The 20,058-nt window shown below is 36.9% G+C and overlaps 3 protein-coding genes across 3 annotated transcripts; 2 read left to right on the forward strand and 1 right to left on the reverse strand.

The window, feature by feature from the left end:
- The first annotated feature begins 705 nt into the window (after nucleotides 1-705).
- On the forward strand, nucleotides 706-7,625 carry LOC108204883 (putative ABC transporter C family member 15). The gene is made up of 11 exons (XM_017374540.2): nucleotides 706-1,173; nucleotides 1,581-3,928; nucleotides 4,065-4,151; nucleotides 4,533-5,177; nucleotides 5,295-5,459; nucleotides 5,574-5,868; nucleotides 5,960-6,174; nucleotides 6,263-6,568; nucleotides 6,659-6,722; nucleotides 6,802-7,041; nucleotides 7,118-7,625. Exons 1-11 carry the CDS (start codon nucleotides 1,143-1,145, stop codon nucleotides 7,237-7,239), a joined length of 4,518 nt encoding a protein of 1,505 aa, XP_017230029.2. The 5' UTR covers nucleotides 706-1,142; the 3' UTR covers nucleotides 7,240-7,625.
- A 197-nt stretch (nucleotides 7,626-7,822) lies between these two features.
- LOC108204884 (transcription factor RAX2) lies at nucleotides 7,823-9,249 on the forward strand. Its single transcript, XM_017374541.2, has 3 exons — nucleotides 7,823-8,253; nucleotides 8,336-8,465; nucleotides 8,555-9,249. The coding sequence occupies exons 1-3, from the start codon at nucleotides 8,118-8,120 to the stop codon at nucleotides 9,084-9,086; spliced, it is 798 nt and encodes a 265-aa protein (XP_017230030.1). The 5' UTR covers nucleotides 7,823-8,117; the 3' UTR covers nucleotides 9,087-9,249.
- Nucleotides 9,250-10,909: 1,660 nt separating this feature from the next.
- Nucleotides 10,910-14,684, reverse strand: LOC108213584 (vacuolar protein sorting-associated protein 32 homolog 2). Its single transcript, XM_017385391.2, has 8 exons — nucleotides 14,538-14,684; nucleotides 14,277-14,363; nucleotides 13,955-14,054; nucleotides 13,636-13,721; nucleotides 13,437-13,528; nucleotides 12,847-12,961; nucleotides 12,570-12,765; nucleotides 10,910-11,128 (listed from the first exon to the last, which is right to left on the reverse strand). Exons 2-7 carry the CDS (start codon nucleotides 14,346-14,348, stop codon nucleotides 12,574-12,576), a joined length of 657 nt encoding a protein of 218 aa, XP_017240880.1. The 5' UTR covers nucleotides 14,349-14,363; nucleotides 14,538-14,684; the 3' UTR covers nucleotides 10,910-11,128; nucleotides 12,570-12,573.
- Nucleotides 14,685-20,058: the final 5,374 nt, after the last annotated feature.

Below are 20,058 nucleotides of genomic sequence, written 5' to 3' on the forward strand. Positions count from 1 at the left end.
TTGAGTCCAGTAATCCTAAAAGCTATGAATCTATGATTTGGATCCGCTTGATCTAAATTTGAAAGCTAAAACGAAATTAATTTTATCATTAGGTGATATTTCTCAGTGCACAGAATAATAAATTTAGATTATATTATTGCTTGTTAAAATATAATAACACATATTTATACGTATATATAAATGAGTATGAAATAACATATAATTTACAAAGTAAATTAAAAAGTTTTAGACTGAATTCTAAAAGTATATTCAAATTTTCAACTTATAAATTGATGGATTAGTTTAAATTTTAATGTTTTAGAAGCGACTTTTGTTAATCCCGTGTATGCTGTATTTTATTCTGACATTTCGAATCGATAAACGTTTCAAATGTTAAAGGTGTAGCCATTTTGTTTTTATAGTATTGCTTTTGGTTGCCTATATTTCAGGAATAGTAAGTTATTATTTTTTCAAGTTGTTATAAATAGAATGTATATTATCATATGGTAATAAATGATATCAAATCTTGCTACATATTTGTAGTGGTTGGCCAAATATAGCCAACATCAATTGATTGGCTATATTTTTGACAAAATATTATAAAATATATCAAACACTAAAATTAACCGATTCAACCTCCAAAACATTTCCGGGCTGTAGCTTCCGAACAAGACCATAATTTGCTTTATATCCAAATACTCGCACAAAATGAGTCACCTACTTGGCTAGTTCACTCTAACTCATTTCCTTCTACTTTCATCTTTCGTCTTTTGCCTGCTTTCCTCCTTTCCAAGAACTCATCAGCATGCCGGAAGCAACCACTGACCTTCCCCTCAGCTTTAAAAATGGACCCAAAAAGCATTAGTCATAAAGTGTCCACATAAACTAACAACAGAACAAGACTAAAATCTCATGGTCTTCTCTTGCACTCCAAGTCATATCTCCATAACAACCTAGACATTGTCCTTTTCCAATCATCATCATTAAAATATTTCCCTTACTATCTTGTCCTAGACCAATATAAAGATGATAAGTTGACACTTGACACTTGACAGTGTTATTCATTCTTGATAGTCTCAGATTCTGAGGCTCCCAAGTATATAACAGAGTTACAGACCTCTCAAAAAACCTTGTTAGAATAAGCTGTATTTGATTTTGAAGAGATGTTCGGCCCCAGCAGCAGCGCCATAGCAAGTAAGCTAATCTTATTTTAATGTTTCTAGATATTTCACACGCACCCCTGGGGCGTGTTGCATTAAGGGGACTTATTTCTGGATAAAAGTACATGTTTATCTATTTTTTTAGAAATAAGTAGTTTTGGTTATTTAGCCTTTTTTTGTTTGATAAGAATTACCGGAAAAAATAGATATTTAATTAGTTGTGTAGTGTCAGATTAGATATGCTATCCATGTTACAGGTTGTTTCAGATAGCCATCTACGGCAATGTTAAATGATAATTTATATATATTCAGGGGGTTTACTATAACATTGATTAGTTATACCTTAAGGGAAATGTTGGTTCGAGAAATATAACCAACAATATGTAATTAGCTTGCCAAGTAGAGATGGAGATTTGTCCTGATATTGCATATTGGTGCTAGATTTTCAGCATATTCAGTTTTGGATGTCATGGCTGCAACTGAGTTCGCCCTGCTTGTGGGAGACTGCAAGCATAGTTCTGCAACTAGGGTTCTTCGGATTCATAATACTCCGTTTTGTGCATGGTTTTGTTTCATCATTAGACCAAAGCAAAACAAGAGAAAATGTTGGACAAAATGAGATAATGGATGTAATTGTAGGATTTTCCTACAAGTTGTGCCTAATTTGTTCCATTTTGTTATTTGGAGAACAATTGATGTACATTTTACTCATGACACGAAGTAGAAGCGAGACAGAATGCAGGATGCCAGGCCAGGTCCTTACCTCAGGGATCACGCGAGTACTATCATGTGTCATTGCGTTGATTGTACTATACAAAGTGCTGAAAGATAAGTGCAGCAAGTACCCTTTGGTTCTGAGAATCTGGTGGTTTTGTAATTTCTTCATGTTTCTAGCTCGAGCAGCTCTCAAGGCGTTTTCTTCATTTACAGACGGTGGCCACAGTATGATGCCTGATTATGTTGATTGTACTGTTCTTCTGACATCCGCCTGCTTATTGGTTATTTCAGTTCGAGGAAAGACAGGCATTGTTCTTAAATTGCAAAATGGCATCATTGAGCCACTTTTGAATGGAGATTCTGCAGAAAATTCAGAAAAGAAAAGAAACTGTCTATATGGTGATGCTACCATTTTGCAACTTCTGACCTTTTCTTGGCTTAACCGGCTGTTGGCAGTTGGAAACGTGAAACCCCTCAACCAAGATGAAGTACCAGATGTTCATATCAAGGATTCAGCTGAGTTCTTGTCAGGCTCCTTTGATGAAATCTTGAACTGTATTGTACAGAGAGACGGAACCTCAAAATCCTCTATATACAAGGCCATGTACAGGTTTGTGAGGAGAAAAGCAGCTATAAATGCCCTTTTAGCAATAATAAGTGCTGGATCATCGTATGTTGGCCCCTACCTTATCGCGGACTTTGTTAAATTCCTTGGTGAGAAGAATGTTCAGAGCCTGGAAAGCGGATACATTCTTGCACTTGGCTTCCTCACTGCAAAAATTGTGGAGACAGTAGCTGAGAGGCAGTGGAATTTTGGGGCTCGCCAGCTTAGCCTTCGACTCAGGGCTGCTCTGGCGTCTCACGTTTACAAAAAGGGCCTTGCATTGTCAAACCAATCCTGTCAGAGCCATACAAGTGGAGAGATTATCAACTATATGAGTGTTGACATCCAAAGGGTCAGTGATTTCATGTGGTACATCAATTCAATCTGGATGTTTCCTGTTCAAATTTCCTTCGCGATCTTTATACTATATACGAACCTAGGAAGAGGATCCGTGGTGGCATTAGCAGCAACAATTATTGTTATGACTATCAACAAGCCAATAACTAAGATCCAGAAGCAATATCAGTCAAAGATTATGAAAGCAAGGGATGATAGAATGAAATCTACTTCAGAAACTCTTAGAAACATGAGAACTCTGAAACTTCAAGCATGGGACAGTCACTATCTCCAGAAGCTAGAAAGTCTCCGGAAAATTGAGTACAAATGGCTTTGGAAGTCAATTAGACTACGAGCTATACTGGACTTCATTTTTTGGGTATCGCCAGCATTTATTTCAGTTACAACCTTCGCAGGATGTATCATCATGGGCATTCCCCTGACAGCTGGGAGAGTGTTATCCGCTCTAGCTACGTTTAAAATGTTGCAAGATCCTATTTATAATCTACCTGATCTTCTCTCAGTATTTGCACAAGCAAAAGTTGCTGCAGACCGAGTTGCTTCTTACCTTCAAGAAGAGGAAATTCAGCAGAGCGCGATTGAATTTGTTTCTCCAGATCAAACAGAATTTGACATTGAGATAAAACGCGGAAAATTTAGCTGGGATGCTGAATCAACAATAGAAACTCTTGATGGAATAGAGTTGCAAGTAAAGAGGGGAATGAAAGTTGCTATTTGTGGGACTGTAGGATCGGGGAAATCAAGCCTACTCTCGAGCATTTTAGGCGAGGTGACAAAGTTGTCAGGGACAGTAAAGATAAGTGGCACGAAGGCTTATGTTCCTCAGTCTCCATGGATACTCTCAGGGACTGTCAGAGACAATATTCTTTTTGGAAATTCTTATAATAGCTCCAAGTATGAGGAGACCATAAAAGCATGTGCCTTAACCAAGGATTTCGAGTTGTTTCCTGCTGGTGACTTAACTGAGATTGGAGAGAGAGGGATAAATATGAGTGGAGGACAAAAGCAGAGAATACAAATTGCTCGCGCAGTTTATCAAGATGCTGATATTTATCTGCTGGATGACCCTTTTAGCGCGGTTGATGCACATACAGGCAGACAATTATTCGAGGTTAGTTCTATCCGAATTCTGATGTATACAATGTGATTTGCAAATGCACATTGTTCAGGATTCAGTACTCCTGATATAAAAGAGAAAATAAATTATGAAGTTCGGAACACTGATATTGTTCCTTGACAACGCGCAGGAATGTCTACTGGGAATTCTTCGCGAAAAGACTGTACTTTACGTGACTCACCAAGTTGAGTTTCTTCCAGCAGCAGATGTCATCCTGGTAAACTATAAGAAGCTAATAGCCAATTTTTTTTTATTTTGCCAGTTGAGAAATTGATTTTTAAATTCAGCTCAAAGAATGAAGAAAGAGGGAGGGGAGAAGTAAGATTTTGGTCCCTGTATAGTTGAACAAGTGTGGTGGTTGTTGAAGAGTTTATCCTGTTGGGGCCATACTTTAACACCTTAGGATTTTAGATGGACGGGTTACTTAACATGGTATTACAACTCGGTTTAGGGGGCCTTTTTGGGTTCTGCGTCCTCCCTTTGTTTAATTTCTGGCCTTCCTCTGATGCCTTAAGGTTTTAGTTAGTCTCGCTGAACTTCTGTAATGTGTATGAAATTGAATACACAAAATACTTATCTAACTCTAAATTCTTAACAGCTGATCCAAAACGGCAGGATTGCACAAGTTGGCAAGTTTGAAGAGCTTCTGAATCAGAATATTGGATTTGAAGTTCTAGTAGGAGCTCATAGCCAGGCTTTAAATTCAGTCGTAACAGTTGAAAATGCAAGCAGAGCACCTGCAAATGGATTCAGTGAGGGTAAATCAGCTGAACCCACCTTGATTGATGATCTCCCAAAGAGCAAAGAAGATTGCAAGACTATTCTTTGTGCTGAAACAAATAGAGGGAAAGGAAATCTGGTGAACAAGGAAGAAAGGGGAAAAGGAAGCATTGGAAAGGGAGTGTACTTTGCTTACTTGACCATGGTCAAAGGCGGCGCATTTGTTCCAGTAATAGTTCTAGCTCACCTAGGTTTCCAAGGGTTGCAGATTCTCAGCACCTACTGGATGGCATGGGCTTGTCCAACAGTTGAGGCTGAGGAAGTCAAAGACATAAACTACATTTTATTTATTTACCTGATCATTTCTATCGGGGGTTCGTTCTGTGTACTTGTCAGAGCCTCACTACTAGCTGTTACGGGCCTTGCAACAGCTGAGAAGATGTTCCATAATATGCTGCACAGTGTTCTCCGTGCTCCTATGGCGTTCTTTGATTCAACTCCAACAGGAAGAATACTGAATCGGGTAAATGTCTTTCCACACTGACAAAGATGTGTTGAACTTGAGTCTTCAGTATTTACATGTAATGCACAGAAAATAGAATTAGAATCTGATTATAAGATCTACTTGAATTGTCCACAGGCCTCCACAGACCAAGATGTGTTAGACCTGGGAATAGCAAACAAATTAGGGTGGTGCGCGTTCTCCACGATTCAACTCATCGGGGTCATTTTAGTAATGTCTCAGGCGGCTTGGGAAGTATTCATCGTCTTCCTTCCGGTTACAGCCATTTGCATCTGGTACCAAGTAGGGGATCTTACTCACCTTCTGCTATCACTGTATAAACTGTTAAAATTTACGCTTCCTGAATAAGTGTTCTTGTATTCTATTTACAATCATATACTCTGTCCATGATGTCAGCAATATTCTATGCCAACTTCAAGAGAATTAGCGCGCTTAGCAGGGGTAGAAAGAGCTCCTATACTGCACCACTTTGCAGAATCACTTGCAGGAGCAGCAACGATTCGTGCTTTTGGCCAAAAGCCCCGCTTCATTAATACAAACCTTTGTCTTGTTGACAACCACTCAAGGCCATGGTTTCATAACTATGCAGCTATGGAGTGGCTTTCTTACAGATTGAATCAGTTATGCAATCTTGTATTCGCCTTCTCATTGGTTTTGCTGGTGACTCTCCCTGAGAAACTCATCGATCCAAGTAAGCAGAACGTTGATCAACATTTTTCCTGTGTAATTAACAGACAAGCCAAGCATAAAGAGTAACTACTAACCAGGGAGGATTTCTACAGGCCTTGCAGGTTTGGCGGTCACATATGCAATCAATTTAAACGTTCAGCAAACGTATTTCATATGGAATATTATCAATGCCGAAGTCAAGATGATCTCAGTTGAAAGAATCCTACAGTACTCAAATATCATTAGTGAAGCACCTCTGGTAATTGAAGATCATAGACCACCTAAAAACTGGCCAGATACTGGAACAATATGCTTCGAGAACTTGCAAGTAAGTCTGTCCAGCAATATTCTAAAAAGTATAAGCTAAGAAAATCTTTCAGAACACTGCATATTATTATCTATGCATATTCTTGCAGTTTCGCTATGCTGAGCATCTTCCATCTGTCCTAAAAAATATAACCCTGACAATTCCGGGAAAGAAGAAAATCGGGGTCGTAGGAAGGACTGGGAGTGGGAAAACAACCCTTCTACAGGCCATCTGTCGGATAGTCGAGCCAAAAGAGGGAAGAATCCTTATTGATGATGTTGATATATCCAAGATAGGCCTTCATGACTTGAGATCAAACCTTAGCATCATACCTCAGGACCCAACTATGTTCGAGGGAACTGTTAGAAGAAACCTTGATCCTCTGGAGCAATACTCTGATGCTGAAATATGGGAGGTATTTCTTCTAATCACGTTAAGTCATAAGTCACAATTTTAAACTCAGCCAAACGGGCTCTACTCATTCACTCACCTTAAATATTTGCAGGCTCTAGACAAATGTCAGTTAGGTGATATAGTTCGAGAAAACAAAGAGAAGCTGGAATCTACAGGTCAGATACATAAATTTTATATTACTTATGGTATGAATGCACATTTGTCTAATGAAGGCTTTATCATATGGTTTTGCAGTAGTCGAAAATGGGGAGAACTGGAGTGTTGGACAGAGACAACTATTCTGTCTCGGAAGAGCATTGCTTAAGAAAAGAAGCATTCTTCTTTTAGACGAAGCAACGGCCTCTGTAGATTCAGCAATTGACGGGATACTTCAAAATGTGATAAGCCGAGAGTTTAAAGACCGGACCATTGTCACAATAGCTCACAGAATACACACGGTTATTGACAGCGACTTAGTACTGGTCCTCAGTGATGGTAAGCATTATATGATCATTAATTATCTGTTTCGGATGAGGTGATGAAACGTAAATCATGAATTTTTCATGAACAGGAAAAATTGCAGAGTACGACACTCCAAAACGGCTACTTGAGCGAGAGGATTCGTTCTTCTCAAAGCTCATCAAGGAGTACTCTACAAGTTCAAAAAGCTTCAACAGTATAGTAAATTTGTGAACTGAAGGAGTTCCCAGTAACTGAAAGTTAATAATATCTCGAGAGAAAACTCTCAGAAGTCGAAGAATTATACGATAGTAACAACACTGTAACTTCGGATCATATGACCCTAAGGTTCAGTCAATTAAGGAGTTTTTGAATTAAGTTTGTAGAAGAACATGTCAGGAGATCTGCCGCGTTGCTGACAAGAGCAAGTTTTACCAAGTACTACATCTACATGCCTTAGAGAGTTCAGTCCTTTCACTATGGCCTAGTTTTTCTCAAGATTGTTACATTTTCTTATGGAACAGTCAAAAAGAGATTGTACTGGTACCATTGCTAAACTCTGGCCTACCTCGGCTTCTTACTCGGTTTCCAGGTCATGTATCAGAGTTCCGGTGACCCTAGTTTCATCCGCTCCTAATCAATTTTAACAGTCATTTAACTTTTCTCTCGTCGTAAAAAATGACTACTCATAATTTAGAATGCCAGAAAGTAAAATTTTTAAATCTCGAGAAATGATAAATTTTTTTACATGAATGCAGAGATGATGAAGCAAGTAAACCAAGTAAACTTTGACATCACCTGCTTATTCTATGAATATTGACTGGTCCCAGCAAATCTTAACCAACCTGTAAAATTTTCAAAACTTAAAAACACAAGAAAAACCCAAGAAAGTTCAATAATTATGGTACTAGGCCAATCAAAGTCAGGCTTCTCATGTCCAAAAATGGATTGCAAGTCTTCACTTTACTCCACTGCATCAATTTTTGTTTAGTATTTTACCTAAAATAAACACACACTTTTATATAAACCCTCTGCTTCATTTTGCTTCATCATATCATTCATTATAGGCATTGAGGTTTTGGTAGTCTGTTGTGGAGATAAAGAAAGAAAAGATGGGAAGAGCTCCTTGCTGTGACAAGAGTAAGGTGAAAAGAGGGCCTTGGTCTCCCCATGAAGATGAAATTCTCCGAAACTATATTCGGAACCATGGCACTGGTGGCAACTGGATTTCCTTGCCTCTCAAAGCAGGCAATTCATCAGTTTCTCAGAATTCAGATACCTTTAAGTTGCTTAGATAAGATGTTTGATTTTGTTTGTTCTTATTCAACAGGCCTTAAGCGTTGCGGTAAGAGCTGTCGCCTTAGATGGCTTAACTATCTGAGGCCAGATATTAAGCATGGCTCTTTCACCCCTGAAGAAGACAACATCATATTTACTCTCTACAGCAATCTTGGAAGCAGGTATGTTGATCACCGATATATGCCTAATTGTCTGTGTTGTAAACCTGCATGTCTGGTTTATTAATCAACCTGAATTTCCGACAATGTAGATGGTCTGTTATAGCTTCTAAACTACCTGGAAGAACAGACAACGACGTAAAGAATCACTGGAACACCAAGCTAAAGAAGAAGTTACAAGCAACGACGGACTCCTACTTTACTAAGATCAATCAGACTCCTCCAGGCTCAACTTCCGCACCATCAACTACTGCTACGATTATTACTCCAAGTATGGAATCTAATTATACTCTGGAGTTTTCGACAGCTATCCAAGACCATGGTTTCCTTCCGGAAATGCCATCACTTGTTAACGCGGTGAACTATACACAAACAGGAAATTACACTGCACAAGACTATTCAAGCATACCAGATTCCTCAATTGTTCTGGACAAGAACACCTGTGATTTTGTGATGGACTTCGGACTCGGATTTGCTTATGATCAGATGATGAGTACTGGGATTTCGAATAATAATCAAGAACAGATGAGTTTTGAAGAAGCTCTTATCAATTATCCTACCAGCTCCTATGCAAATTCAGCAGTGTGTCACAATGCCAGCAGCCAATTTTACGGAAATTACTAGAAGGAACCGAAACCAGACCAAGGCCTAGAAAAATATACATATATATAGGTGAATCATATATGTTGGCATTTAGGTTGGATTAGTTGCAGAATCAAGAGGAGATAACTTTAGCCTTATGTCTTATTATTAATGTGTTCAAATATATCAAATAAATTTTTATGTAGTTCTACAGCTCATGTCTGCTGGTAAATAACATCACCAACAGAAAGTGACTATCAACTTTTTGCGATAACTAAACATACTCACACACTCATCTCCTCTCTAACAATATTCGAAATCTCAACTTGCGGTAAATAAAGTAAGGGAGATACCATGTGACCAATATTAATCTCAACTTGTGATAAATAAACCAAAAGAGATACTATCTGACCAAGATTCGAAATCTCGACTTATGATAAATAAAATAATGGAGATACCATCTGACCAAGAGGTCATCTCCGATGGATTTAACACTTCCGTTTAATTTTCTAAAATACGAGAAACGAAGGGAGTACGAAACTACAGAATCCTGAGAACAAGGTGTATGATTGACAGACAGGGAACAAGGCAGCAGATTTTAACTTGTTGCTTCATACTGGTCAATGTCATGAGAGTTGCATGAGGGAATAATAGCATTACATGCTGACGTGAACTCAGACAGATTTGTAGCTGTGAAATGCAAACATCAAGACAATTTCAAACATAGTGCTAACTGCTAATATAAAGGGGTCTTGGGAAGTTAAGAGTCTTTTTCATGTCTATTTGTAGTTCATGGCTTTGTGCTCAAGAAAAGACCTTCAAAATCTTTCTTCCTATGGGGTATTCACACAAGATTCAATGATACAAAGTTTCATAACGTTGAAAATGTCATCCCCCGGCTTCTATTAGAGCATAAATTTGTTTCGGATTTCATTCGATGACTCCAATATTCTTGCATTACATTCATAGACTTAGTCGTTTTACATCAATATAATAATTTTAGTGAATTACATAAATTTCAAGTCGAGGGAGTAATTATACTGAGAAATGGCCCAATATCTCACAAAACGGAAAAGGAATCTCCCGAATATCATAGCTACAGAAAATAGCTCCAAATATCACTCAAAAACGCTTGTTCGTGTTGTGTTTTCTAATTTTACTCCAAAAAACTAGATTGTGTAGCGCTGAAAACCCAACTCGAAATTGCATTTTGAGCTTATAACAAAACTTGAAGTAACCTTTTGAGCTGAAAACACAACTTAAAAGTGGCGTTTTCAAATTTTTTGTGAAAACGCTACCCGATGTTACGTTTTGAAAGTTAATGTGATATTTGGGATATTTTTTTCAGAAATATTTGAGACGTTATTTATCGAATTTGTGATATAAAAAGCCCAACACCCTTTTACTTTACTAAATCCTTTGATTTATAAATTAACTTGATGCATGTCTTTTAAAGTCAATGAAGTCTTTTCTCCTACTTAAAGTCAACGTACTATGAAGATGACTGTTTCCATCCTGATTCCTACTGGACAACTATGTTGTACAGGACAGGTTGTTATTTTGCATTGCATATATAAAGTTTAGTAAAACTAAACAACTCATTTTTCAGTACTTGACCAGTTTATCTGATTGTTGACTTTAAACTTTCTACCTATTTTTCTCAAATACAGATCAACACTTTGAACTGTTATACTCCTACTTGCCAACAGTCAGACCTAGCTAGAGAATTGAATCATCTCTAGTTTGATCAGAACTGTATTCCGACAAGGGCTCCAGGATTTGATCCCGGTGTGGACAAATGTGTACACAAGTATTTAAGTTTTTTGTAACTTATCTTAACAAAAAAGAACATTGTATTCACCAGATATTAAGTTAAGCCATTTAAGCATTAGGGGTATTTAATTTGAACCAGAACACTCGATGAAGAGCCAGATTCAAGATAAGATACATATTGTCTTCATATTATTATCTACATTGTTTTCTTACCAGCTATTGCTCATCGAGAAAATGAAGCTAATGAACTCCATTTTATAGTACATTCATTTTTCATAACTTTAAGCCAATCTCATTCTTCATCTTTGCAACTGCAAAAGCAACAACGGAATGTCAGATATGATCATCAATAGAGTAAGAAAATATCTATCTATACAAATAAAATAGAGTTCTGGTTGCTGGGACAAAATATTCTGCAAAATTCCAACTTCCAGGCACATAAGCCTGTGTGCCTGTGTTTGTTTTAAAAGAACAAAAGAGCTTTCGCTAAGATTATATACGTGGTATACTGTAGTCTGTGTTCCACTATCCCTTTTTCCAATCGTTACATGCTTTTAAACAAAGAACTCTGGTTTACAAATCTATAAACAATCAAATATTTTCAAACCACATTACGTATGATAAATAGATAACAAAAATCCCATGGGAACCAGTTAAAAACCCAGCGTACACCCCTATCAATTATTAACACCATTCCATACAGTGATTTTCTCAATAATAGTAGGGACAGAACCACGGCACGGCACTGGCCACAGGTAGAAAACATCATATCCTCTCAGGCTCACACTATTTTGTGAAACCAAATGAACTTCAACATGTTACAGCAACACCCTCCCCCCTCCCCTGATATTCCACTGTTGATGATATGTTTAAACACTTCAAATGACCTACCATATATGTTCCCCCACAAAAAAGGTGCTGTTTTTAACAATTTTGTTTCACGGTGACTTGTTTTCTCAATCATTTTGCGAACTCCCATCAGATAAATAGTAATAAAGTGATCATGAAATATTAGCAACTTCATGATTAATACAAACTCTCAACCTTCAGGTCTACTATGTGCTGGTTACTTTATTTTCTATTTAATCTCTTTGACGACCTATGTCTAATCAAATGATCCTTCTAGTATCTGAAGACCAAAGCTACAGATTCAGTGGTGGCCGAGGATGATAATAAACGAAATATCTCCATGAGACAGAGGAGGTGGTTAACAACTATGAGACAATAGTAAAAACAAGTATATTGCTTCAAGCTATTAGTTATTATTAGTGGAATTTTAACTGAAATATCTGCATGAGACAGTGGAGGGGGTATACAACTTCGAAGCAAAAGGAAACAGCTTCAAACTGTTATAGCAGTTGTAATCTAATTTTTCTGGTAATGGTTATTTACAAAAATTTAAATGCTCAGGCACACATGACCCCAGTGAGGCTTGAACCCTCGACCACTTTTTATCAAAAAAACGAAGGGGTATTTACTAGGCCAAGCCTTCGAAATACTGATGAAAAACGACTTGCAGTCATTGAAGCTATGTATTAGTTTCATTTATGGAGGTAAACCTCTCTCTTTGAGGTTAACATTTTTAGAAGCTATAAAAATACAGGTTTAAACCTGCAAAATTATGACGATCATATATATGTGTTCTTATTAAAGTTTTCTCAAGCACCGAACAGCCACCTCAATAATAAGAATATATAATGATTAAATACAGTACTGTCAGAATTCAAAAAGAAAAAATGGAAAGGAGATTACCATTTTATAATGCCATTTCTGCCTGCAATGCAGCAAGTTCATCTTCCTCAGCTGTGTTATTCTGACGAGCTGGCCTTACTGGTTGTCTACCTGCACGCATAGGCACTGGAGCAGCAGGGGCAGTTGTGCCAGGCTGGAGAAGTAGTTCATCTAATTCAGCCCCTTCCAGTTCTTCAAGTTCTGCTTCTAACTCATCCTGCAGCAATAAACTTCTAAATTGTAAGTTGTGTCCAATAATTAGGAATGTTTTTCATCATGATTAACACGGTAGACATACTTCATCAAAGTCAGCTGCTGCACCCATGGGTGTTGACAATGCTTCTTGAATTTGCTTCATGCTCTCAGTTTGCTCATTGATCTCGTCCATTGTTTTGTCAACATCATCAATATTTCTGAAAAAAATAAGGATATAGGTGTAAGAGAAAAAAGATCCATAAATTAGTGACATTTTTCTCTTAATTGTTGCTGTATTGTATAGTGCATCTTTAAATAAGTGCTCACTTGTGTGATTTCTTCCAATTGCAGTTATGATAAATAGGAATATTACTTGAATAAGAGACTTGAATACTATACGAGTAGCGGATGCCCACTGATAAATAAAATTAAGTATCCAATCACGTTCAACTATAATGGTCATAGTATCCAGGTAACCCTAGCGGTTGAGGTATAGGGAATGTCGTGTGTCCACTACTGATGCACAATAACAAGAAATGGCTTTTGACCGGGAAGGGAAAATGTAATTAGTCTTTAACCAGATTCTGAACAGAGATAAACAAGCTTATTTTTTGGTTATGACTCAATTCTTATTTTGTTAAGACCATTGCAGAAAAAAGGCAAATATCTGAAGCTCGGGATTATCGAACTTACGTTGCCTTCTGCATGGCCTTCATAGCAGCTGCTCCGGTCCTCAAAGCATCAACAGTTTCTGTTGTAGCTTTTGCACCTTCTAGCATAATCATCTAATAATAAAGCTAAATTAGCATATTTCCACAATACAACAGCTTAAGTTGAGTTAAAAACAAACCACTCGTGATCAATTAGCTCAATAGTATATAGCACACAGCACCTGATCATGTATACGTAACTGAAAATTCCCAAGTTGCTCTATTTGTTGTTCATAAAGCCTCTTCCTCTTCAAACACTGGATGGCCGCTGTATCCAAGCAGTAAAGAATAATTTTTGTTCAGATCAAATAAAAAATTTACATTTCTCACTATACAACATAACTTATATTGAATATAGAAATTTCCGCATCAATATCAAAATTTGATTGATCAGCTATAAGATGGCCAATACCTCATAACGGACCATAGTATAAATAAATGCAAACATAAGGGATCATAAAATTGACAAGGAACTCTAATCTACTATTATTTCTTTCATACCCCTTTTATTTTTAGCTCGAGTAAATTCCTTAGCTTTCTCAACTTCGGCGGCAGCTTTCTTCATAAGAACTTTTTCTTTCTTATATAGCATTTCGAGAGTCTGAAAACAACATTAAACCATACTTAGCAATTTCAAACATCCCAAAGGTACATAAACATACCAAAATCCAAGCAAATTACTAATTTTCTTTAAAATCTTCCCTCCTAACATTCAATTTCCTTCAATTTCATTCGATTCCGATCTCCCCAAACCAAACACGACATAATCGATAAACAAAATCGCATGATCACAACTAACTCAACATGAATATATACAACATACCTCATTCAACTTATCTAACGTTGCCACAGCACTTTCTTCCTGCTTAGGCTTCCGAAAAATTCGGGTAAACATATTGTTAACCTCACTCTGCAAAATTATATTTAGATTGAGTAATTGATGATCCAGTACAACAAACTACATATTAATAACAAATATATTCTATCTTAATAATTGTAACAGATGGTATGGCAACATATGATATATGCCTCGTTTCGATAATTCGAGAGTTGAAATCTTGTCACGTAAAAAAAATGGACATACCTGTGAACTGAAATGAACGGAAAACAGTTGAAAGTGAATGCGGATAAAAGAATTGAGATAGTGATTATTGTAAGTGGAGTTTCCAAGGTTTCTAAAGGGAGACAAGGTCGACGTCGAGGAAAGTAGTTGCGAGGAAACAACGTGTGTTTTTATAGATATTATTGTGACGCGTACGGCTCGGCTAATTGTTCATGCGTGTCTCGGACAGCACGATTATCAATACACACTATATACACGTATATTCTCCTTTTTGTCAATCGTTACTCCCAGTCTCCCACTGTTTTTTTAAGGTTTTTATGCACAAATTTAAATATTTTGACCGGATAGTTAAAAATATTATTTTCAAAATTGTTTTTAAACAAAAATATGTAATAAAATTTTAATTTACAAAAAAAATCGATTAAAAATAATAATTGTTACTATTTGAACTTAAAGGTACATGCCAAAACCAAAAATGTCATGTAAAAAAATAGAGAAATACCTCTTTTGTGTCAAATTATTTTTTTGGTATATTAATCAGAATAAAATTAAATTATTTTTGTTGTTTTTATATATCATGAAAATTTGGAATAGAAGTCAATGCTTAAGTTCTTTATTTAATATTTGGAAGAAATGAAATATGATTAGTATTTATGATAATATCATTGGATGTTTTTAATGTATTGTAATCAGATTCTTTTTGACAATATTTCAATATAGAAATATTTTGAAGTTGAGTCCGGTGATAAATGCATCAAATTCCAAATCGAGTATGTTTCTTATATTTATAATGATTCTGTTGAATTTGGACACACAATTTAAAATATAAATTTGTGCAAAAACCGTGTGAATTGCATTTCAGATTCTTTCAATCTAATTATTGTTTACATCTGAATGGACTGGAAATATGCACAAGTTCCTGTTATATTTCTAGCATCTTGCCCCTTAACATGGCACCTGCTTCACTAGACCGATTACAAACGCCTTCTGCACTGCATAACAAGTACTCCAGTTATTTTAATGATGAAAGGCAGTACATTGCTGTCAAAGTACGACAAAATAAGAGCAAGTCCAAGAGAAGCCCTATAACTGGTCTTAAGTCATAATTTAAGACGTTTGATGAAAAATGCTGATCCAACACCAAAAGTGTGCCTTAGAGCAAGTCCAAGAGTGTCCTAGTTCATGCCTCAAATATAATATAAAATATTATGTCCTAGTAATTTAGGACATACTTTACTAACTTGAACTCCAACAATGTGCCTTATACTCACACTATGTTTAATATTTTATTATTAAACACTCTCTTTCATCATTTAAGCATAATATAAAAGTAGAGAGAAAAAAAGAGTGTGATGAGAATTTATAATAAAATATTGAACAGGGCAAGGTGAGATGTGCCCCTAAAATAGGGCTTGGGGAGGTTGTCCCAGTGATATAAGGCATCACTAGGACATTGTTGGATTAAGAGCAAGTCCAAGAGTGCCCTAAAATCATGTTCTAACTTAAAATATAAGGCATTTGAAGTAAAATGGTGCTCCAACAATGTCCTAGTGGTGCCTCAAAACACTAGGACATCTAACAAATGCCTTATTTTTGAGGCACAATCATGTATGCCCTAAATCATTTTTATCAATAAAATATTAGCTTACTCACATTCCAACACACCTTTCTTCTCTTTCTTTTTCACTTCCCTCCAACAATAATTCACCATATACTATTATTTAAATAATAAGGCACAATAATAAGGCATGCTGTTGGAGTTGTTATAGTGAAATGATGTCCTAAATCATTTAGACATAATTTTTTATTATATATATAGGGCAATTGCTAGGACATTGTTGGACTTGCTCTAAGTTTTTTTATCAATTGCCCTAAATTATAACTTAGGACATGATATAGGGCATCTCTTGGACTTGCTCTTATATCAATAGGACAACCTCTTGAAGCCTTATTAATAGGGCACCTCTCTCCTTGCCCTATCCTATATTTTAATATAAAATCTTATATCCACCCTCTTTCTCTCTCTACTTTATATTGTGCTTTATTGATAAAAGGAAGTCTTTAATAATAAAATATTAAACATATATTGAAAATGAGGCACATTGTTGGAGTTGAACTTACATAACCATGTCCTAAATCACTAGGACATCATATTTTATATTATATTTGGGGCTCTAATTAGGACATTGTTGGATTTGCTCTAAGAAACTTGAATTGCAGAACTAGGGCAATTCGTAACACAGTACCCCCTCGGGTTTAAGTCGAGCACATCCATGGACGGAGCTAGGATTTTAGCCTAGCGGGGGCACCAAAATAAAAATCTGTTCACAGAACAGCTTTATTGCCATAAGTTGGATTCAAATTTGTGTCTTCACTAGGAAGGTCCAGCTCCACAACAACGAGGGCGAAACAAGTTTCATTTGTTTTTGGATCATACTGACAATAATATAAGAAGTAAAAGATGTGGGGAAAAGTTTATCTCCCATTGCTGGAGAGTCCTCATTATATATATTAATCATATCAGAATTCAAGCCTAAATTACAGCTAAAGTACATATTTGCAGCCTATACAACAGTCGTTATGCCTTAATTATAGCAGGCAGATATTTACATATATGGACAATAGCACCAAATCTGTATTTTAATATAAAATCTTATATCCACCCTCTTTCTCTCTCTACTTTATATTGTGTTTTATTGATAAAAGGAAGTCTTTAATAATAAAATATTAAACATATATTGAAAATGAGGCACATTGTTGGAGTTGAACTTACATAACCATGTCCTAAATCACTAGGACATCATATTTTATATTATATTTGGGGCTCTAATTAGGACATTGTTGGATTTGCTCTAAGAACCTTGAATTGCAGAACTAGGGCAATTCGTAACACAGTACCCCCTCGGGTTTAAGTCGAGCACATCCATGGACGGAGTTAGGATTTTAGCCTAGCGGGGGCACGAAAATAAAAATCTGTTCACAGAACAGCTTTATTGCCATAAGTTGGATTCAAATTTGTGTCTTCACTAGGAAGGTCCAGCTCCACAACAACGAGGGCGAAACAAGTTTCATTTGTTTTTGGATCATACTGACAATAATATTAGAAGTAAAAGATGTGGGGAAAAGTTTATCTCCCATTGCTGGAGAGTCCTCATTATATATATTAATCATATCAGAATTCAAGCCTAAATTACAGCTAAAGTACATATTTGCAGCCTATACAACAGTAGTTATGCCTTAATTATAGCACCAAATCTGCTATACAGCTATGATATCTAAATCTGACTAGATATGACTATTATACAGCTAATACTTTTAACACCCTCCCTCAAATTGATGTTGTTGGTAAATCTACAAGCATCAATTTGCCAACAAGAAAGTTGTGGCGCTGACGTGGCATCGATTTGGTAAAAATATCAGCGATCTGTAATGTAGTGGAGGTATGTGGGAGAGTAATGACCAAGTGGTCATAGGCCTCGCGAATAGAGTGGCAGTCAACCTCGATGTGTTTCGTGCGTTCATGGTAAACTGGGTTAGCTGCGATTTGAATGGCGTTGGTGTTATCACCATGTAAGGGAGTTGGTTCAGCTTGGGAAAACCCAAGTTCTGCAAGGAGCCCACGCAACCAAATAATCTCAGAACAAGCAGCAGACATGGATCGATATTCTGCTTCCGTGGATGACTTAGAGACGCGATTCTGCTTTTTACATTTCCATGAAATAAGGGAGTCTCCAAGAAACATACACCAACCAGTAATAGATCTTCTAGTGTCTGGGCAACCAGCCCAATCGGCATCACTATATGCCTGAAGCTTGAGTGAGGAACCAGAAGGGAAAAACAGGCCGCGATTAGGAGTTCCAAGAATATATCGAATGATCCGTTTGACTGCTGATAGGTGGAAATGCCGAGGACACTGCATGAACTTACTTACAATATGGACAGCATAAGAGATGTCTGGTCGAGTGATTGTAAGATATATGAGGCTGCCAACTAGCTTCCGATATAATGTAGGATCTGAAAGTAGCTCCCCATCATTTCTGCGATATTTGACATTAATTTCCATTGGGGTTTCAACAGAATTAGTGCCATTGAGTCTTGCCAATTCAACCAGATCCTGAATATACTTGTGTTGGTTCAAAAAGATACCTTCTGGTCGATGATGTACCTCTAATCCTAAGAAGTAGTGTAACTTTCCAAGATCTTTCATTTCAAAAGTAGAACACAACAGATTTTTAGGATGATTGATGGCTTGTATATCAGAACCTGTAACAAGAATATCATCCACGTAGACAAGAAGCACAACTATACCCTTACTTGTCTTTAGCAGAAAAAGGGAAGAGTCATATTTACTTTGTATATATGAGAAACCAAGTAGAGTGGATTTGAACTTTTCAAACCAAATTCTAGGTGCCTGCTTCAGACCATACAAAGATCGCTTGAGTTTGCACACATGATTAGGTGAAATAGGCATGCCATTGGGAAGTGTTATGTAAACTTCTTCTTTGAGGTCACCATGTAAGAAAGCGTTTTTTACATCCATTTGAGACAAGGTCCATGATTGAGACGCCGCAATGGCTAGTATGGTTCGCACAATAGTCATCTTAGCTACAGGGGCAAACGTCTCTTCGTAGTCAATGCCGTACTCTTGTTTGTTTCCAAGAACTACTAACCGAGCCTTATATCGCTCCACAGAACCATCAGGATGAAGTTTTACAGAGAATACAAACTTGCTGTCCAACGGTTTTGCAGATGAGGGACGCACTACAACATCCCATGTTTGGTTTTTTTCAAGTGCAAGTAGCTCTGTTTCAATAGCTTCCCGCCAACATTCATGCTTCATTGCCTGTTTATATGATGATGGAATAGAAATGGGAGACACAGTAGTTGTCAATGATACCGGATTAGAAAAACCATACCTGTCGGGAGGCTGACTAACTCGAGTACTGTGTCTTCGAGTGGCAGGTGCATTTGCTTGAACAAGATCAGCAGCAGGGGAATCAGTTTGAGGGGGTTGAGCAGCTTGAACATGATGAGTAGCTTGATTTGGATCAGGTTCTGTGGTTTCTGACATGTTTAAGGTTTTCACAGCTTTCGGGCGTCGTTGATATACCAAGAGTGGTTTAGAGGGAGGCTCTGAATTTGACGATACTGAAGTAGATAAATGTTCTGCAGAAGAGTTAGTAAATAATGGTACAATTGATAATGAAGGAGCATGATGATCATTGTAGGTAGAGAAAAAAGGCTGATTTTCTAAGAAAATTACATTTCTTGAAACCCTTATACGTCGTAAATTAGGATCATAACAGAGAAATCCTTTTTGGTGCTGAGCATATCCTAAGAAAGCACATCTTATCGATTGAGCTGTGAGTTTTGTGCGCTCATGTGGAGGTAGGTGAACAAAACATACACACCCAAAAGTACGAAGACCAGAATAATCAGGAGTATAACCAAAGAACCGAGTGAAAGGTGAAACATGATTTAAGGATGAAGAGGGTAACCGATTTATGAGGTATACTGCAGCAGAAAGAGCTTCACACCAGAA

This window comes from Daucus carota, chromosome 1 (assembly GCF_001625215.2).
Source record: "Daucus carota subsp. sativus chromosome 1, DH1 v3.0, whole genome shotgun sequence".
NCBI classification, from domain to species: Eukaryota; Viridiplantae; Streptophyta; class Magnoliopsida; order Apiales; family Apiaceae; genus Daucus; species Daucus carota.